The sequence below is a fragment of the Hippichthys cyanospilos genome, chromosome 13 (genome assembly GCF_059441005.1).
Source record: "Hippichthys cyanospilos isolate Australia breed blue-spotted pipefish chromosome 13, RoL_Hcya_1.0, whole genome shotgun sequence".
Lineage (NCBI taxonomy): Eukaryota > Metazoa > Chordata > Actinopteri > Syngnathiformes > Syngnathidae > Hippichthys > Hippichthys cyanospilos.
The window spans coordinates 19,518,514-19,539,389 of NC_142381.1; the positions used below are offsets into that span (position 1 = coordinate 19,518,514).

The 20,876-nt window shown below is 39.0% G+C and overlaps 2 protein-coding genes across 5 annotated transcripts in view; one reads left to right on the forward strand and one right to left on the reverse strand.

The window, feature by feature from the left end:
* fbxo38 (F-box protein 38) overlaps positions 1–7,918 on the reverse strand; it is a 47,069-nt gene extending 39,151 nt beyond the window's left edge. The window contains exons 1-4 of one of the 4 annotated variants that reach the window (XM_088431141.1): positions 7,821–7,918; positions 5,135–5,366; positions 4,597–4,730; positions 4,110–4,273 (exon numbers count right to left, since the gene is read on the reverse strand). In XM_088431141.1, the coding sequence (XP_088287267.1) occupies positions 4,110–4,273; positions 4,597–4,730; positions 5,135–5,268 (432 nt within the window). In that variant the 5' untranslated portion in view covers positions 5,269–5,366; positions 7,821–7,918. Of the gene's footprint in view, positions 1–4,109; positions 4,274–4,430; positions 4,731–5,134; positions 5,367–6,436; positions 6,560–7,286; positions 7,313–7,820 lie in introns of those variants that run through there. The other 3 variants (XM_088431142.1, XM_088431140.1, XM_088431143.1) reach the window with 3 other exon arrangements.
* Positions 7,400–20,541, forward strand: magt1 (magnesium transporter 1). Its single transcript, XM_088431147.1, has 10 exons — positions 7,400–7,547; positions 7,873–8,042; positions 8,178–8,295; positions 10,417–10,557; positions 15,132–15,272; positions 15,367–15,456; positions 16,628–16,691; positions 17,234–17,308; positions 18,288–18,378; positions 20,349–20,541. Exons 1-10 carry the CDS (start codon positions 7,467–7,469, stop codon positions 20,362–20,364), a joined length of 987 nt encoding a protein of 328 aa, XP_088287273.1. The 5' UTR covers positions 7,400–7,466; the 3' UTR covers positions 20,365–20,541.
* The last annotated feature ends 335 nt before the right edge of the window (positions 20,542–20,876 follow it).

A 20,876-nucleotide genomic window follows, 5' to 3' on the forward strand; every position in this document is an offset into this window, starting at 1 on the left:
TATCACGATCCCCAATGTCAAACATGGTCGTCACAACATACTGTATGGTCTGGGGTTGCTTTTAGTGTGTGTGTGTATATATATATATATATATATATATATATATATATATATATATATATATATATATATATATATATATATATATATATATATATATATATATATATATATATACACACACACACACACATACATACAGTCGGCCCCCGGTTTACGAACACCCTGTTTTACGAACAATTCGATTTACGAGCGTGGACCACGGAGATTTTTGTCCCCCACTTACGAGCAAACTTTTCGTCTTACGAACAATCCGACATGCTGGCCATTGTGTATGCAAATATATTTTCGCTTAGCTGCGTCAACAAAATCAGCAGTTGACGCTTGTGACAGTAACGTGAACGCTATTGCTTTTACAACGTCACAGTCACTGTCTCAGTCACGGTGTCAGTCACGGAGTCAGTCACGGAGATGCCATATGCTATTGGTCGATTAAGGTCACCCGGTCTCACTCACGGAAATGCTATTGGCCGGCGTCACGTCAATCACAGAAATGCCGATATGCTATTGGCCGAACGCCTTTATCTAGCTTGATGGCACAGCTGGTCGGGATGGAAGGAAGGAGAGAAAATGAGTGAAAAACGGAAGGAAGGAATGTTGTGAAGACTTTGCAAACTTTATCTGTTAGACATAGCTTCTAAAATTGCTAGTAGCGGTAAAGGAAGAAGTAAGAGGATGATATGTTTTAGCATCTCCGTGACTGACACCGTGACTGAAACAGTGACTGTGACATTGTAAGAACAATAGCATATCAGCGTAACTGTGTTAACTATGGGGGTTGGTCTCTGCTCCCCTCCGCCTCCACCCAGCTCAAGTCACGTCGCTCCAACGGGTAAATGTCATATTTCCTTTGTATATGTTATTTAATTTAACTGGACAGTAGATTTTGTTACTCATTTTTAATACGTGTATAATGTCGTGATGTTTTTACCTAACGTTTTTGCACGCATTCACGAATTAACATAGGTTTGGATTGCCCGTCATACGAGCAGTTCGAGTTACGAGCGTAGCCGCTGAACGGATTAAGTTCGTAAGGGCCTACTGTGTATATATATATATATATATATATATATATATATATATATATATATATATATATAGAGAGAGAGAGAGAGAGAGAGAGAGAGAGAGAGAGAGAGAGAGAGAGAGAGAGAGATCCCTCCTACTTCGCAGTCTCAGATATCGTGGTCTCAGTACTTTGCGTTTTTTTCCAGGAAAAATAAAAATCATTTCAAAAATGTATAAAAATGTACAAAAAATTGAAAAAAGCAAAAAAGTACATTATACAGTACCGTATTAATCAAATAACAAAGTAATATTAAATAACCATGTTAAAAATTCTTCAAGCGTTAGAGTTCGTGACGTTTTATATCTTATTTTGAAATGCATGTTTTTAATTTGTCGGGTCCCGTTGCATTTCCGTTTCCTGTTTTACGTTCTCTGTGCGTCATTCGGCTCGTTACGGTGACGTAGTGAATGATATATATATATATTTATTTATATATATGTAAATATATATATTCTATACCACACATACAGTGGGCCCCCATGTTACGAAATTAATCCGTTCCGCGGTTGGGGTTGTAGACAAATTTGCCATATGACGAATTCTACTTTGGTACCAATTTTTAATATGTATGTACAATTTTTATGTTTTTACCTGGAGTTCTAAACGCAATAGCTATCTCGTAACACGGGGGCCCACTGTGTGTGTGCGTGTGTGTGTGTGTGTGTATATATATATATATATATATATATATATATATATATATATATATATATATATATATATATATATATATATATATATATATATATTGTATATATTTATATACACACACACACATATATATTATATATATATATACCGTAAATTCCGGACTATAAGCCGCTACTTTTTTCCAAAACTTTCAACCCTGCGGCTTATTCAGTGATGCGGCCAATTTATGTAATTTTTCTAACGGCCGCTAGGGGCGCTCGAGTAGAAAAGGTAAGATTAAGACCGGTGGAATATATGCGTCGAGGAAGACTGCAACTTCCTGTCTTGTGCATAAATTAAATTAGCGTGAACATACCCTCATCATGGAAAATGCAAAAAGAAAGGCATATGACGCAGGACAAATTCCATTCCAGCTGTGATTCCTGGGGGCACAACTAAGTATTTGCAGCCGCTTGACATTAGTGTGAATCGTGCATTTAAAGTGGCGCTCCGTGTTGAATGGGAGAATTGGATGACCAGGGAGTGTGTGACGACGTCTATATAACAGTTTCATTCCGACACTGAGGAAGATGACTTTGATGGCTTCAGTTCAAAGGAGGAAGATGATTTTTACCAGTATGTTCTTTTACCAGACCTGTTTTACAAGACCTGTTATACTGTGTTACTAGCGTGTTGCTACCATGCTGCTAGCGTGTTGCTACCATGTTGCTAGCGTGTTGCTACCATGTTGCTACCGTTTTACTGCCCTGTCACAGGCTTCAGTTCAAAGGAGGAAGATGAAGACGGCTTGCCGTGATTTTTACCAGTATGTTCTTTTACCAGACCTGTTTTACCAGACCTGTTATACTGTGTTACTAGCGTGTTGCTACCATGCCGCTAGCGTGTTGCTACCATGTTGCTAGCGTGTTGCTACCGTTTTACTGCCCTGTCATAGGCACTGTTTGGGAAGAAAGTTATATTATTATTGTTAAGTTATATTATTAAAACTTTGAAAACTCTCTCTGTGTACCGTCTTTCTTTGTAAATATGTTTACATGTTTTAATGTGGGCATATGCGGCTTGTATGCAGGTGCGGCTTGTGTATGTACAAAATCGGTTTTCCTCTAAAATGTAGTGGGTTGCGACTTATAATCAGGTGCGCTCTATAGTCCGGAAATTACGGTGTGTGTGTGTGTGTGTGTGTGTGTATATATATATATATATATATATATATATATATATATATATATATATATATATATATATATATATATATATATATATATACACACGTTTGGGGTCGTAAGGCCACTAAATAGCTAATGCGTTCAGAACCCCAGGTAAAAGTATCAAAATTGTACATACCTGTACTTATTAAAAATTGGTATCAAAATAGTATAGTAAGTGCTACATATATATATATAATGTACATGTATACAATCAGAAAAGATCATAAATAAAAATACACAAGGGATTTATTTACATTTGCGTGTCGCTTGTTATGCTCATATTCCCTAATAAGGGTTATCTCCAGCATCGTTTCCATATAAATCATCTTCTTCCTTTGTTTACTCTTTTTAGCATCACTAGAAATCTTGGGACCCATGGCTAACCCTTTCAACTTTGAATTAAGCAGTAAAATGCACTATAAATACGGTTTTGTAACCACTCACAATCAAACAAAGCTTTACCGTTCCGCCATTTTGAAACAAGTGACGCCGACCAATAGCAGACCACCATCTCCGTGAGGAGACGCCGACCAAAAGCAGAATTGTAGTGATACGTTGCAGGGACGGCAGCTGAAAATAAGTGTAATTACCTAAAAAACACCTGCAGATGAAGATGAAACAACACAAATACAGCCAAGCCCCTAGGGTCATGACAGTTGCAAAATGAGAATGTCATAAATAGGGGATGAAAAAACTCAGTATTCCACGTCGCAAAATATATATATATATATATATATATATATATATATATATATATATATATATATATATATATATATATATATATATATATATATATATATATATATATTTTTTTTTTTTTTTCCCTCGAAAGTTGCTGTAGATGAGGATTGAAGCTGTCTTTTTTTTTGGGTTGTTTTTCCATTCATTGTGTGCCACAAAAGCATAAAACCAAAAGTAAAAAAAAAAAAAAATCAATCAAACTGTAGAGGAGGACCAGTACTCAGAAAGCAAAACAGACATAAGATGCACATTAAGGAGAGAATTTGGCAAGTTTGACAGGATATTTCTAAATTAATTGGCATGAAGAACTCATACCCTGAAGACCCTCATAACTTTAGTTATTTTTTTCACAGGAAAATTTACACACTTATACTGACCAGCAGACTGGGACATGCTTGTAGTGCCTCCACCACGCCAGGTATACTGAATGCCTCGTAGCCTCGGACTCGTCTCCTCTCAAGGTATCTGGGGTGAAGTCCGTATAGCTGCTCTAGGTCAGGCATCTTCTTCAAAAGGAGTATGAAGCTGCTATCTGTAAAACCTGTATTAAAAATATCCAATAAAAATATTTTCTTGTCAACCTGCTTGTCTGTTTAGTATCAAACACTGATATTTAATGAGGGGAAAGTTAAAATTGATGAGGGATTGGTGTGAATAGTTTGAAAGATCAGGTCCAATACAGTTTCCAACCTACGCACTTTAGGTTGTTGTGTTTCTGTCCATTTTGAAGTGTGCCCAGTACCTAAAACTGCTCTTTCCCAGGACAGATACATTTGAAAAAACTTTTTTTGCATGTTGAAAAATACCACACCGATCAAGACACAATTGAGCATGCCTTTGTGACTTGGCATAGATAGGTTTTACCTGAAGGCATATATTCCCACCAGTGACCAGCACAAAGATCCACGACTTTGATCACTCGCAAGTAGAGGGTGACAGCTTCTCTTAGCTTTCTCGACAAACACTCCATGCATATGATGTCCTTCATAGGAAGATACCTAAAAATAAGATCATGTCCTTCAACTGTAATACAATTTTCAAAGCTTTAACAAGATCAGAAATGACTGGCAAGGGTTCTGATTTTCACCAAGTATTATTTGTTAAATGTGGAAAACTACACGCTTATCTTTGCCTGAGAGATTTAGTAATAGTTCCCGAGGAGCAGTAATAAAAAGATTTTTGCATGCATGACATTTAAACCTTGTTTTTAAGTATAATGTGGGCAAGTTGTTTAGCTTGATCCAACAAAGAAGCAATAGGTATTTGTACAGAACGAATTCATAATTTCTGTCAAGAAAAAAATTGTTTGAAAATATATTAACTTACTCTATAAAATGCAGCAGTTGGAAATATATTAGGTATAACACAATAAATAAAAAGTATAACTAAAAAGGAAGCCTACCTGAATACATGACAGAGAACTTCATGAGAAAGTTCATTGATATAATCTTTGGGCTCAATTGGCCTCAGAGGCACTTCCAGTCCACAGTTGGCCCCTAATGGTTGAAGTTTCGAGGCTTTTCTTCTTGGACCCATTGCTTTAATTTTACTTGTAAGCCTCAATTTCGGAGGCAATCAATTTGCTCACTTGCACGGCCTGAAGATTACTTCTCAGACAGCACTCAAAGTTTGAACTACAAAATTACAGAAGAATAAAATGCGAAGAGGGTAAGATTAGCGACCGTGATGAAAGTGCATTTATTTTGAACTCATAAATGAACAACTTCAAAAAGTCATTAGGTTTGGTAGGATAGGTTCACAAAATGAGTAGCATGATTTGACGTGTTACAATTCATGTGTTTATGCAAGCAAAAGTTACAAATGCAAAAGAGAACTCAACAGCATACTTCCAGTTTCTGTATGTGGCCTGCTGTCTTATATTTATCACCGTGCTTGTCAATGTTCTAGTTAGCAAACATGGATACATTTACAGTAAATTTTGCAACGTGCTCTTTGCAAAAATCTTTTCAACAAATAAAAATTACCTGTAGTACGCCTTTACTAAAAGCAGAAATTAAGGTCCTCTAAAAGGGTACACAGCGTTTTCCCTGTGGCATAGTTTTCTTTTGAGTGTTGTCATGATTAGCGATTTGTCTGTTTATTTTATTTATCTGCCGAATACGTTTAGTGGGACTAGATATAGTTGGGCTTCACGTTCTATATTCTTTCCATCTGCTATACAGTAGGTTTTGTAAGTCTTTCGTTACCGAGTATGTAATGATTAACTGATGTTTTGTTCTGTTTTTGTTATCGTCACATACTTTAAAGGCGTATTCCGAGATAGTTGGGGTGTTAGGTTGCTTAATCCAACAAATATAAAACAAACAACAACAAATAAAACCAAGTAAACGCATGAGGAAATTTTATTCGTGGGTGGTTGACGACCAGGGTCCTCTCTCGCAAATGTAAACAGATGTGCGAGCATCATAGCATGAGGTGCGCCCCAGAAATTCTCAAGTATTGCTTGAAACTGCCGACTGAATAAAGAACAGTTACGTTAGACGAACGCAGATTTTAAAGAACAATTCGTGGTGTGGGGACAAAAGAGTAAGTAGCGCTATTTTCAACTGTCTGATTAATTTTATAGATAAAAATCTGAGTTTCGTCGAAGCTAGCTTCTAGTTAGCATACCAATAGTTTAAAATGTATACACAAGAAAAAGTGATCTGAACGGTGTCACGTTGACGTTAATTTAACGACATACCTGATTTATTGCTATTCACTTCACGATTATATTGTTCAGTCATCGCGTAAGCATATCGGAGATGCTCGTATCACTGATCGAATACGAACACAACTTCACTTCCCATCTCACTGTGAACTGTAGTCATTTCCGGGATGTGGGTCGCATTTTGCCCCGCCCCTTTGTTTATCTCTTCGATACGCACGCTAAATGTGTGTAGTTATTGTTCTGCAAAGTGGCATTACGTATATATAGAAAACATTGCTTCAAAGAAACTGCCTCCTTCAAAACATTGCAATCACACATATAACGACGAGTTCTATTATTCTTTAATAAACTATCATTTATTACTGACAAGTGATTGTTACTACTTTGTTAGTCCTTGGAGGTATCAACTGATTTTTATCCTATTTTTCTTTATATACATTGTTTGAATTAGTCCATACAACACTTAATTATGTAAACCCATAATTAAAAGTAACATTTTAAAATAAATGATGATGATGATAGTTAGATGTTTTATCTAAAACCAGTGAATGAAGAGCGTGGATATTTCAGATAAAACGGCCTAAAATGATTCCCATTTCTTTTTTGGCCATTGCATCCGGTTGCTGCTAGAAGCACGTTAAACAGGAACTTCATAGGAAGCAAATGCTCCGAATCCACAGTGTATACATCGCAAATCAATCGAATGGTAGGTTTCGGCCGTCATAGACGACGGCCATTTTTAATGTTTTAATGTAATAAAATAAAGAACTTTAAAAAATATGGTAGCGTTAGCATACATTTCGGTCCAGGCTAAAAACATCTTTAGAAAATCTAATGAGAAAATTACCACTTTACAAATTGTTGTCAATGTCATTATCAATACCTTTTGGGGGAAAGTCGCCCCAACCAACATGGCCGTCACATAGGCATAGATAACCACTAGCTATCGTATGTCCTCATCTGTATTAACAGCCGTTAACCACCATAGAAGAAGCTCGAGAATAGAAGAAGAAGGAGGACCAATAGAAAGTTGACAGGGGGCTTTTGGGCATAGTTTGACAGAATGCGTCCAAAACTTTTATTTTCATTGTTTATTCTTGTCATAATCTATTATGACTCAGTTGATACACAGAAGAAGAAAGAGGTTTGTGGTTCGTTTCTCATGAAGACTGAGTGGGAAATATATATACAATCCATGGGCCAGTTTTAATGCTTTTAATAACGTATCTGGTGTTCTTACTGTATTTAGCAGTTAGGCTAACGATCATTCAGCGGAAAATCCGGATTACATTGCAGCATAAATCACAATGGACCGCTCTTTAACTGATCTTAAACAAAGGATTTGATCATGTTTCCAACCTTTTGCGATTGTACTAGACTCTTTGATCTGGAAGACAAATCCCAGACAGTAACTTACCTTTGTCTATAATTATTGGCTGACTATTTGATGTTGTCTATCTTCTGTGTAGACACTCCTTTCGGAGAAAGTGTCCCAGATGATGGAGTGGACTTCCAAACGTTCAATCATTCGAATGAACGGCGATAAATTTCGCCGCTATGTAAAGGCTCCTCCCAGAAACTACTCTGTTGTCATCATGTTTACAGCGTTGCAACCCCAAAGGCAGTGCGGTGTCTGCAGGTATGTTATATATTCTTTCTCGTTTTTTTCAGCCACGTGTCAAAAATGCAATTGCATATTAATCCATGACAAACTCTGAACACTCCCAAATAAGGTAAATGTGGAATAGGAATTCTAATGTGTGTTTCATTTCAGACAAGCAGATGAAGAATTTCAAGTACTCGCTAACTCCTGGCGTTATTCCTCTGCCTTCACAAACAAGATCTTCTTTGCATCTGTCGATTTCGATGAAGGATCGGATGTCTTTCAGATGGTAAGACGAGAGTTAACACTATAGAAAGACCAAAGAGGTGCCATTTGGCACGTCTACCCATAAAGACCACCGGAGTGCCAAATGGCACCAAGGATTATAGCTCACATCCTGAATCACCTGTGAATGGCAAACTTTGTTATGTAAATTGAACAGAAGAGAAGTTGGATACCAACTTTGTCTTGCTGGGGGGGGAGCATCACGCATGCATCTTAAAGCTAAAATCCTTGGTGTCAATTGGCACCCGGTGGTCTTTATAGGTAAAGAGACAAATGCTGGACCTTCTAGTGGTAATTGGGCTTTGAACTTGGTCCATGCTACCTATCATCTTTTACTTGCTTTACTTTCTAATTCTAATGTTTTTAATTCCACCAAAAGGGCCTGTATAATGAAAAGCCAACTTTCTAGAGCTTTTAACAATTTTACAATATTAAATAATCACCTTAAAACCCAGAGGTTTTTCCAGAAGGCAACGTGACCATAACAGTTTTAATCTATAATATAATATAATATAATATAATATAATATAATATAATATAATATAATATAATATAATATAATATAATATAATATAATATAATATAATATAATGCTGTAATCATAAATTTATTTCCCCGCTTATGCTCAGAATGATAACAGACCTCCATTGTAAATTCTTATCAAGCAAACATATGCCTCTTATTAAAAAAGGGCAAAGAGAATACAGAGCCTGGGAGTTAAAGGCCCGTTGTCAACTCCCTTCTCAGCTTTGACCAAAAATCCATCACCAAAAGTCTGACTGGGCAAGCAGGTTTTTGTTTTGTAATATACGGCGGTTACTTGACGACTTACAGTATGCACTGATCATTCATATAATACTCGAGCAACGTTCTTGGCCATACAAGCAGCCAAAGCCTTTGACAGAATAGAGGGGCCCTTCATGAACACTTAGAACAGGGGTGTCCAAATCCCGTCCTCAAAGGCCACTGTCCAGCATGCTTTTGTCAGCCTCAAGGGGCAGGAAAAAATGCAAGTCTATGGCCGGAACCTTGTGTACTTGTCATTCTATGTGTGAGCATGTGGGTGAGAAACTAATGCGTGTATGATAAAATATTATACATAGCAAGTCATTCTGATAAAATATTTTGCGTAGTGAGACATTCTGATGAAATATGCGTCGCGAGACATCAATAAGAGTCACAGCTGCGGGACCGCTCCAACTGGCAGGCTTGAGCGGCCTTCCTTCTGCTTGAGACAAAACAATACCAAGGCAGGTTTTTTTTTTCCCACAAGCAGTGCACTCATTCTCACAGCATACCATGAACATACCACAGCAGTTTTATAGTAAATTCATAGTCACTATAATAATTATAATCCTAACCACAATCATTCACACAGCAAAGCATTTCTTCATTGCACGCATTAATATTTTATAGCAAATGTATAATCACTATATCTACAATTATTCTATCACGAGAAGAAGTGTTTGACTGCATGTAAGATCATCCATCCATCCATACAGACAGTCAGACATTCATTCATTAGACGCAGTGCTGGTAGGTTTCCAGCTAATCGCAGGGCACACAAAAACAAACAACTATCCATTCACACACAGCATAGGGAAAAGTTAAGAGTATTTAATGTACACGGAGAAAACATTCAGGTACAGGAGGAACATGCAAGCTCCACACAGAAAAGCTGGAGCCCGAATCAAACTGATGTTTGATTCATTAAACACGTGAGGTGGATGTGCCAACCAGTTTTTCACCATGCCGCCATTATTTGACATTAACAAAATAGTACATGCACATGCTCATTTGCATTTACATCAAGTAAATCCCTCACTTGTTTGGTGTCGCTGTTGTCAAACACATCAAGCTCCGGAACACGGTTCCCTGCCGCTGAAAAAAAGTCCAAGAGGAAATTCTGTGTGTTGTAATGTGTGATTTACCTAAATGGCAGCAAACCTGAAGTTGCCAAATGCTGCTTGAGTGTTCAGATTCCCAGGTGCACTTGTGTGATAAGTTAAACAAAACCCATTGTGGCATGAATGTTTGAATGAGATCACTGTTGAAAAGTGCATGATAATTGAAAAGCGTATGCAGAAATAGGTGTTGAATAGATAAATTTGTGGTTTTGTTGCAGCTTAATCTGAACTCTGCGCCGACGTTTCTCCATTTCCCTGCTAAAGGGAAGCCCCGTAAGTCCGATAACTATGAGCTCCAGGTGAAAGGCTTTGCAGCTGAACAGCTAGCAAGGTGGGTGGCGGACCGAACTAATGTGCAGGTATGTGAAAAACTAAAATCTTATTGAGCTAACTGTTATTCATGTCAAACTATGTTTTAATAGCTGAAAGTAAAACAGAAAAATTGAACACCTTACAAAAGCATATCTCTAGTGCAGCTGTCCTCTTACACTATGAACAAGTGAGGCGATTTAAGTTGGGGTCATCAAGCTAACTCCATTAAAATTTAAGATGAAAAGAAGACAAAATCTTTCCAGGATCAGGGCAAAACACAGTAATGCTTTCAAGCGTTTCAAGTGTTTTTAATAGACATAAAAATAAAAGCTTGGCCTGGCTGTCTGTGAAAGGAATCATATATTAGGTTGTTATCATTACGTGTTTATTTCTTGTCTAGAATAGTGTGCATTGCTATCCATCTATGCAGTCCTAGTTCATCTCGCCCCATTCTTTAGATAAAGATGTTGACACAGGAAAGTGTGAGCTGGGTCCTTGGCCCAGCTGTTGGTGGCGCGCGGCTGGTTCTTTTTGTCATATCTTGCAATGTGCAATGCTTTGCTGAATGAATAAAAAGCAGGCGGGGACGCTTGAGTTGCGAACGCTGTTTGCAAGCATGTGAATGTACGCCAAGCCTTCCTTTGCCGGCAGAGAAAAGTCAATCTTGGTTGGTCTGAGTTACCCTCAAGCTGGACAACCTGGGAGGGAGTCGCAAGCAGGAACATCAGCTGGTCAGACATGTGGAAGATCCCACAGGCAAGACTCAGCTTCATCATCCGTGCAACCTACGACACGCTCCCCTGCCCTCGGAACCTCCACCTTCAGAAAGGAGGAATGTTGTACGCTTTGCAGTGCTCCCAACGTAATGCTGCGTTCAGATGGAGCGCGTCTTTTACACTCTACGCGAGGCGTTTTGTTGCGAGGTCAAGATGAAGTTCCCTTTTCACACAACAGTACCACGCGAGGGGAGGGGAGTGAGCTTGCTGTGCACTTTACAGTGGATCCGGAAAGGAGAGCATTGCTGAGAACGTTCACTTTTCCGGGATATGGCAGAGCCAATATTTTCTCCAACAGCACCTTTATTAATCTTTTTTTCACTGCGTGTCCCTCGCTTCACGGCAATACTCGTCTGCCAAAAAAAAAAAGTTTCAATGTCCCAATCAAGTGGCCAATACCGTGCGAAATACTGTACTGTCACTGCTGCACTATTGTTAGCTTAGCCCAGTAACTACGGTTCGACAGCTGTTAAAAAAAAGGAAGCAAACGCTGCACATACCAGTTGTCCCAAGTTCTCCCTTACGGCTTTCTACAAGCCAGGCGAGTGCTCTTGTTTGGCTCCATTTTGGATTAAAAGCTCAGCTGGCCGTGTTGAATCGCTCCCGGTGACCGCAAAGCAGCCGCCATGATTCGTTCCCTGCCCCCTGCTTGAGACGTTGAACGTTCCCGAAGCTGACTGGCTGATGCGACGCGACAAAAAAGTTCAAAAACTTCTCACGTCACACGTAATTACGCGCCGCGCGTCGCTCCATCGCGTTGCTCGACGCGTCATCGCGCCCATCGCGTTGCTCGACGCGTCATCGCGCCCGTCGTGCGAACTCCATTTACTACAATACAAAACTGTCTGCTCTTCGCGCTCCATCTGAACGTGGCATAAGCCTACAGCACATCTTATCAGGCTGTAAGACCGCACTCTCACAGAGCCGCTACAAGTGGCGCCATGACCAAGTCCTGAGGAAGCTAGCCGAAGTGCTGGTGGAGTGTCGGCAGGGAAGCAGAGGACCACTACCTGCAGAGGACTCAACCATCTTTGTTGCGGAAGGGGTGGGTACAGAGAAGCTTCAGGTCAAGGAAAACAACAAGGAAAACAACAACTCCCCTGACCAGGGATGGAGCATGAGGGTTGACCTTAACAAGAAGCTTCAGCTCCCCAAGGAGATCACCACCATATTCCTGCGGCGAGACATAGTCATGTGGTCAGCCAAGGCAAGAGCGATGATCCTCATTGAGCTCACAGTACCCATGGAGGAGAGGATCGAAGTCGCCTTCGAGCGCAAGAAGGCCAAATACACAGAGCTGGCTGCTGAGTGCCAGGAGGCGGCCTGAAGGGCTCCTGTCTGCCCAGTGGAGGTCTGATGTCGTGGCTTCATGGGGTCATCAACCACATGCCTTCTGAGGGATATGGGACTCACTGGAAGTAGAATCCAAAAGGCAACTGAGGACCTGGCAGAGGAGGCTGAGAGAGGGAGCTTTTAGCTCAGGAGGAATGAGAAAACTTGGGGAAAAAACACCTAACCCCGGACAACAGCCGCAGGGGACAACATCCATCAGCTGAAGGGGGTGACAGGGAGACGTCCCCGTCACTGCTCTTCCACCAGGAGACATTCCAGAATTAAAGGAGCGAAACGTTGGTGAATGGTTGTTTCTGGCTGATGACCCTGCAGCTGACCAATGGGCACTAGAGGAGGTGTGACAGGCAGCGATGTTTAGCAGGAATCAACATATTCCTGTACAATTATATATATATATATATATTATATAATATATATATATATATTATATATAATATATATATATATATTATATATATATATATATATATTATATATATTATATATAATATATATATATATATATATATATATATATATATTATATATAATATATATATATATATTATATATAATATATATATATATATATATTATATATATTATATATAATTTTTGTCTTCCGCTTACGAACAAACCTCTCGCCTTACGAGCAATTCGTCAGGCCGGCCATTGAGTATGTATAAATGTTCTCGTTTAATTGCGTCAATAAAATCAACAGTAGCGACATCTTCAATCATCAGTAGATACTTGTGGCAGTAACGTGAACGCTATTGGTCTTACAACGTCACACTGACTGTCTCACTCACGGTGTCTAAATATATTACCATTTAAGTGTAGTGTTTGTACAGCTAAAGGGAAAAACAGCTGACATGAAATTAAATGTGCCGATTGCAGGACAAAGAATTGTCATTGGTTTAAATGTGTGTTTTTTTTTAAATTAATTGTCAATACATTCCAACCGTTTAAAAAAAAAGTGCGAATAATTATCAGTCAGTCACGGAGATGCGAATATGCTATTGGTCGATTAAGGTCACCCGGTCTCACTCACGGAGATGCTATTGGCCGGCGTCACACGTCAATCACAGAAATGCCGATATGCTATTGGCCGAACGCCTTTATCTAGCTTGATGGGACAGGATGGAAGGAAGGAGAGAAAATTAGTGAAAAACGGAATGTTGTGAAGACTTTGCAAACTTTATCTGTTAGACATAGCTTCTAAAATTACTAGCAGCGGTAAAGAAAGAAATAAGAGGATGATGTTTTAGTATCTGCGTGATTTGCACCCTGACTGAAAGAGTTACTGTAACACTGTAAGACCAATAGCCTATCTATCGCTGTGTTAACTTTGAGCGTTGGACTCTGCCCCCCTCTGCTTACACCCAGCTCACGTCTTGTCGTTTCAAAGGTAAAAGCTATTTATCCATTGTATTTATTATATAATGTAAGTGTACAGCAGATTATGTCACTCAATTTTAATATACGTATACAGTGTGTCTTTTTACCTAAGGCTTCGGCGCGCGTTGCACGCATTCACGAATTAACATGGGTTTGGATTGCCCGCTATACGAGCAATTCGAGATACGAGCGTAGCCGCTGAACGGATTAAGTTCGTAACCCGGGGGCCCACTGTATTATGGTTTACAAGATCAATCTGCAGTTGGGATCGTAATGTGAATTCGCCGTATGGCGTGCAATCCAACCTATGCGTTTGGATTGTGTGTAAAATCCCAGGTAAAAACATCAAAATTGTATATACATATTAAAAATTGGTATAATAGTATAGTAAGTGCTACTTATATAAAATATACATGTATACAATTAAATAACATAATAAATAAAAAATATATAAAGGATTTATTTAGCTTCAAAGTGACGTGACAAGCTTGATATAGCCATATTCCCTAGTGAGGGTTTCCTAGCCTAGGCTAGTTCAGCCTTTTTCGTTTTTCTTGATGATCTCCAGCTTCGTTTCCTTATTAATCATCTTCTTACGTCTCTCTTTAACATCACTAGCAATCTTGGGACCCATTGTTTACCAATTCAAGGTTGAATTAAGCCCTAAAATCCACAATAAATACAATAATGAAAGCACACTCACTCCTGTGTGCTGACCAATAGCAGACCAGCACCTTTGTGACCCGTGACACTGACCAATAGTAGACCAGTATCTTGGGGAGTGGTGACATCAACCAATAGCGGACCAGCATTGTTGTGATGTAAGCAGTGACGCGTTTAGTGACTTATGAGCGTGTTTCCCCGAGTAGACACGTGCGCACACTGACCGCCATGTTTGAGAAGATAATTTTTCTTTTTTTTATGTCGTAATGCGAAAAAAAATGGCGCAGAGAGGGGACAAAGAAATGTTGCGGTCCACATAGTAATGTGAAAAAACATAAGGCAGGTACGTCGTAAACTGGGGCTCCACATTATACATATAATATAAATGTATTTACTGTACTGTAGCATTGCCACATTTGTCTGCATTTTCAATGTTAAATGTATGTTTTCAGATAAGAGTCATTCGTCCTCCCAACTATGCTGGGCCTCTCCTTCTTGGTTTTCTCCTTGCTGTTATTGGTGGGCTGGCATATCTCCGAAGGAACAATTTGGAGTTTCTCCTCAACAACAATGTTTGGGCTTTCTCTGCACTGGTAACTATAAATAAATGTCTCTTGTACACAGAACTCATATTTATTTTTTAATAAGTGTACTCAGGCCTGTTGACCACAAAAATCGTTCTTTCAGTGCTTTGTCCTGATCATGACTTCTGGCCAGATGTGGAACCACATCAGAGGACCCCCATATGCACACAAGAACCCCAATACTGGCCAGATCGTAAGATGACTACAAATTTCTCAACTCATTCACTGCTATTGACAAGTGTACTTGTCAGTACTTTTTCAACTGAAATTGGTAGGGGAGTACAGTGGTTTCTTGGTATCCGATGGTATCTCGGTACATGGAAGTCCTAGTTTAGAAAAAAAAACTCAATATATAAAATGACGTCTAATGAGGTTTTTTTTTTTTTTTTTACCTATGATCTGAAAAAATTTGTAGGTATGAAAATTTTTTTATATTTGCTCGCCGGTGACTGTATTCATCTCATTGTCCTGCTCTCCTGCGCTTGGTTAGTGCCTTCCCCGATGCTATTCATTTATCCTCCTGTAATGTGGAGGGTTTATGCGGAAACATTTGTAACAACGTAGTTTTTCAAAGAGTGGGTCAACCTTTGTTTTGGTCTGGCCATGAAGAAATATCTGCTAGAGAAGTGACTCCCTTTGAAATGTCTGCTGGTGCTGGATAACGTCCCCGATCACCCTCCTAGCCTCGAGGACCACCTTCGCTAGTCCATGGACCAGCAAGTGTATTTCATACTTTAAGAAGCTGTATAGTAAGGTCTTATCTCATTTACTTCATATGGTTTTCTGCTGTTTCGTTGGTACATGATGGTTTTCTGCCATTTGTTCTCTTCTTCCTCTTATGCTTTGGGATGCTGACTCACTTAAAATGATAGGGTCCATGATTTTGTACTTTTTTTGCTTGGCTTGAAATAGATCATTTACATGTCAAACTGGACACAAGATTTAAAAAAAAGTCACGCTATGGAAACTTTCATGGAATTAATTTATTTAATTCTTTGAGCCACCACTGTATCTGAATCTTCTTTTCCTATGTCTATTGTCAAAACAACTTAAATGATGCCAAACCACCAGTTAAAAGACAACAATGCTCCATTTTATATATGAGGTCACCACAGTTTGTGAGTCCACGGGGAGAAAGAAACGGCTGTACTTCATATACTTTTTTGAAACCACTGATTAGAAAGAGTCTGTCCTTTCATTTGGTAGATCCAGTACATATGTAATCATTGAACATAGTATTGTGTGGAAAATTGAAACTGTCGAAAGTCTTTCTAATGGCTGGCAGTGAATGAGGTATGAGTAGTCATGATTAGTAAGCTTAAATGATTCAAGTTGTTGAAATGATGCTGTTTTTTCCATCCCAGAGTTATATCCATGGCAGTAGTCAGGCCCAGTTTGTGGCCGAGACACACATCGTCTTACTCTTCAGTATCCTTTACCTGTGTGCATTCTCTGTTTTTAGTGTGATATCATCTTTCAGGTAATCACGGTCACCTGTGTTCTCAGTTTTGGTAGTTTGACAAATTCACATGGCATTTTTGATGCCATTTTCAAAATAGCTGCCCCCTGCGATAGATTAAAAAAGAATGCTGCTAAATGTATATTCCTCAAACACTATCAGTCAGAACAGTGGTCTAATATGTGTTCAGACAAGTGGGCCTGCAAAGAACCCATTACACATTATAGTTAGGAACCTTTTTGGGTTGACTTCCCTTTCAAAATTGTGTCCACAATTTGATTCCTAATTATAACAACATGCTGAGTACCTTATATACTAAAGTAGCAGCCTGTTAAAACATAACAATGTAATTTAAATTACAGTACTAGATAAAAAGCTTAAGAAAGAGGCAAAATTGATGTTTGTGTTGTTGTGTGGGCCTCAACAACCATTCTCACATGGCTGCTTGGGAAGTTAATTGCCCACCCATTGATTAAAGTGACCAAACCTTGACCTCCATCCTTTTTGCTAGATGCTGCAGTTACCGTGGGAATAGTGCTGTTGTGTGAAGCCGCTACCTCTGACATTGACATTGGAAAAAGGAAGAGTATGTACATGCTTTTTTAGTTAACTGCCTCTGCAGCTCTTTAGGCTGTCTTAGATTTCAGGCATATCTGATTCCAATTGAGGTTCTTCCTCAAATTTGATTTTGTAGAGCTGACTTTCCACAGTGTTTATACGACGTTTCCAAATCCAATCTGGCCTTGTTCAGACTGGCCCACATTACAGACCCGTCAGTGTTACTGTACCAATGTTGGCAAAAATGCGGCGGCACTGTATTGTTTGACGTCATATAATTGTGACAGCGACAATAACAACTAGTGGTTGCTCAAAAAAATTCACTGCAACACCTGTGCAATACTCTGAGAGTGTGTGTGTTAGGAGCGGCGTTGTGCAGCAGCTCGTAAACTGCTTCCATCTGTACTATTTGACGAACTGGTGCACCATTTCCCCAGTCAGAGCGGCGAGTACAGCACCGATGTTGTGCTCATGTAGTTACCCCCATAAAAAATTGTTTTCCCTGCAACCTGAGTTTACATGTGTCTGTTCTAATTTTGGTTCATCAAATAAATTAAGAACTATTGCCACATCCCTCTTGGAATGTGTTTGAATACCAGTTTGCATTTTTTTCCCCTTTGAAGGTGGTTTTCCATGTGTGTATTAGATTTTGTACAGTGAGGTCATTGAACGCACCTCAGATGTACTGCCAAATGCCAGTGGTTACTTGCTTCTTTTGCAAGTTTCTTTTGTGTGTTCTTTATATTTTAATGAAAACAAATGTCTGTCGTATGGCTTCCACTCTTCAGAATAATGCATACACTGCGTTTCATTGAGACATCACACAATATTCATCATACAACATTGTGTATTTTTATACAGTATTGTGACCTTTTTATATTGCTGACCTCCTCATAGTGCCGTGATAATTACTGTATCATGACAAGTGTATTTTGTTACATTTCTATGTTCACTGTAGTGTGTTTTAGTCTATAAACACAATCGTCTCATTCATTTGTGTTTGTCAGTTATATGTGTTACAGGTATTACTCTGGTGGTGCTGTTCTTCAGCTGGCTGCTGTCTATTTTCAGGGCAAAGTATCATGGCTATCCATATAGGTAGGCATTTTTATTGTTTGGCTTCTGTACCAGGGGTGTCAAATGTACTGCCCGTTGTTGTACTTTGATTCAATTTTGTGTATCAAGTGTATATTATTCTCACTAACCAACATGAAAACAGTACAAAAGAGCTGTAGCTCCCCATTTACTGTAAATGTCACGGTGGGGCATGCCATTTTGAGGAGGTGCGGGATGCGGGAAAGGCGGAACCAATAAAAAGCAGGACTGACTGGGGTAGGCTCTAGAGAGGGCAATTTAATAACAAAGGCAGGGTTGAAAGAACCGAAAAATACAAAGTACAAACAAAAAACGCTAAACTGAAGCTTACTGGGGGCAACAAAGAACGGGAGGCAGCACGGGAAGGACGGGATCAGGGCAGCGCGAGGCAAGACGGCGAGGGTAAGACTTACAAAGTCCCGACAAGGGATGAGGCAAAACACTGGGGCTTAAATACTAACAGAACTAATGAAAACGCGAGACACCTGGGAACAACAAGGGGCGGGGTAGCTGCCTGGAGGACACACACGGGCGACAGGTGAGGTTAATCTACAGTAATGACACGCGGGAGAAAACACAGAGAACCTATAACAAACTAAACAACCCAAAACCCACAACAAAACACAGATCATGACATTAAAGGATTCAAAATCCTTTTATTGTCATAAGCATCGTAATACCACACAATGAAATTCTTATTCTGTTCACTTCTCCAAGCAGATTACATTCCATAATTGAGCAAATTATAAAGGAAGAAATAAAACAAAAACACACACATACCAGGGGTGTCAAACATGCTGCCCTCGAGGAGGATTAATCCAGTTTGCAAGATGATTCCGTGAAGCATTTGAAAAACTGAATCGGACCAAACCCATTAGTCTGCTGCTTATAATACTGTAATGCCCTTTGACAAACAATGCGAAGTTCAGCACTGCAACAAAATAGAAAGAATGGTTAACAAGCATGTTGTCCCAAGCTGTCAGCCACAACTCAGGCTAATGCTCGGTAGCTGACTCAGGCCTCCCCTACAGACGAGGAAGTGCCTTGCAAAGAACATTACTGTAAGTAAACATTGTAGCTTTTACAAACAATGCAAAGCTCAGCACTGCAACTTTCAAGCCGAAGTCACCAGTTGCCACACTTCTGCCAAAAAGCTTAATGACTGCTTCAGTGACTAAGCAGAACATTCACGTTAGCATTAGCATCTAGCTTCGTCTTGCGACTGCTCAGTGCAGGTAAAGTCCTTCCATCGCCCCGAAGATTCCCAATGGGCGGGGGGTCGCCATCTTCCCCACTACAACTACAAATTCAGCTTCCCTGTTGTAATGTAATCGAACAGTCTCATATTTCCTTTTAAATGTACTTTTTTTGAAGCTCGCTGTTAGCACACAGCACCAATGTATTTAACATGACATCAAACTTTTTTAACACTGAGACATTACAAGCACCATTTTATTATGTTGAAATCTTGGCATTTTACTGCAATCCTTGCAAAGAAGTTGCACAGCTGCAGATTTTGATTGGGGCATGTTCCTTCCTCTGGATATTTGTCTTTCATTGTATTTAATTGTTCATTTATTATGTGTTATTTACAAAATATGTATTTCTTGAACAATTTAGGGGAAAATGCTATATTGTGATAAATAGGGGACCCAAAAGGAAGTCACTGATATTTGAACATTATCTTGATTTAATTTTTTTTTAAATTACATTTTAACTATATATTTACCCTTGCTATTTAGGGGCCAATTGGGACCAGGCCAGCATGCAGAGCAAAAATCTACATATAATTAACACTAATTATTTTTGAGTTATATAGCATGATTTTAATTCCTCTGCACTCTTGAAGATAGATCTCTATGCAGCCCATGAGCCAAAATGAGCCACAATGCCATCCTTCTTCTATAAGTTGGGAATTAAAAATGTCCTTTGTGCTATACAGTTTAGTGAAAATCTCTATGCTTCCTTTCCAGCTTCCTGATGAGTTAAAACTGAACAGCGTCCTCTTCTTGACCTTAAGTGCCTCCACTATACATTTTATTTACCTTTGGAGTAATGTCAGTGTTGGTTCTGTCAGACTTTTTCCTCCTCTAATCTGATCCGTTCAGCCAAGGATGTGTATATGTACACTGTTCACACATATAAAGTGCTTTCCAGAAACCTTGACTTTCTTTGTTATTGTCTGACTAAAAGTGGTGATTATACTGTAAAAAGGAGGAAGCAGTCATCACAGTTACTCTTTTTTTAATGCCTCATATTCCAGTTCCTTAAAGTACTTTGCTAATTTGGAGATTTTGATTAAAAAAAAAATTCTTGATAACTAATCATCATTATGTATGGAATCTAACGTATACAAAGCATAGAAGCAAGAAGTTTGCAAAAATGGGGTTTTGAACGTGAAATTATTCACATAAATGGAATGTATTTCCCTGTTAAAAACCAACATTACAGATAATTAAAATTATACAAGATACATTAAAAGATACATATATAAATTTAAA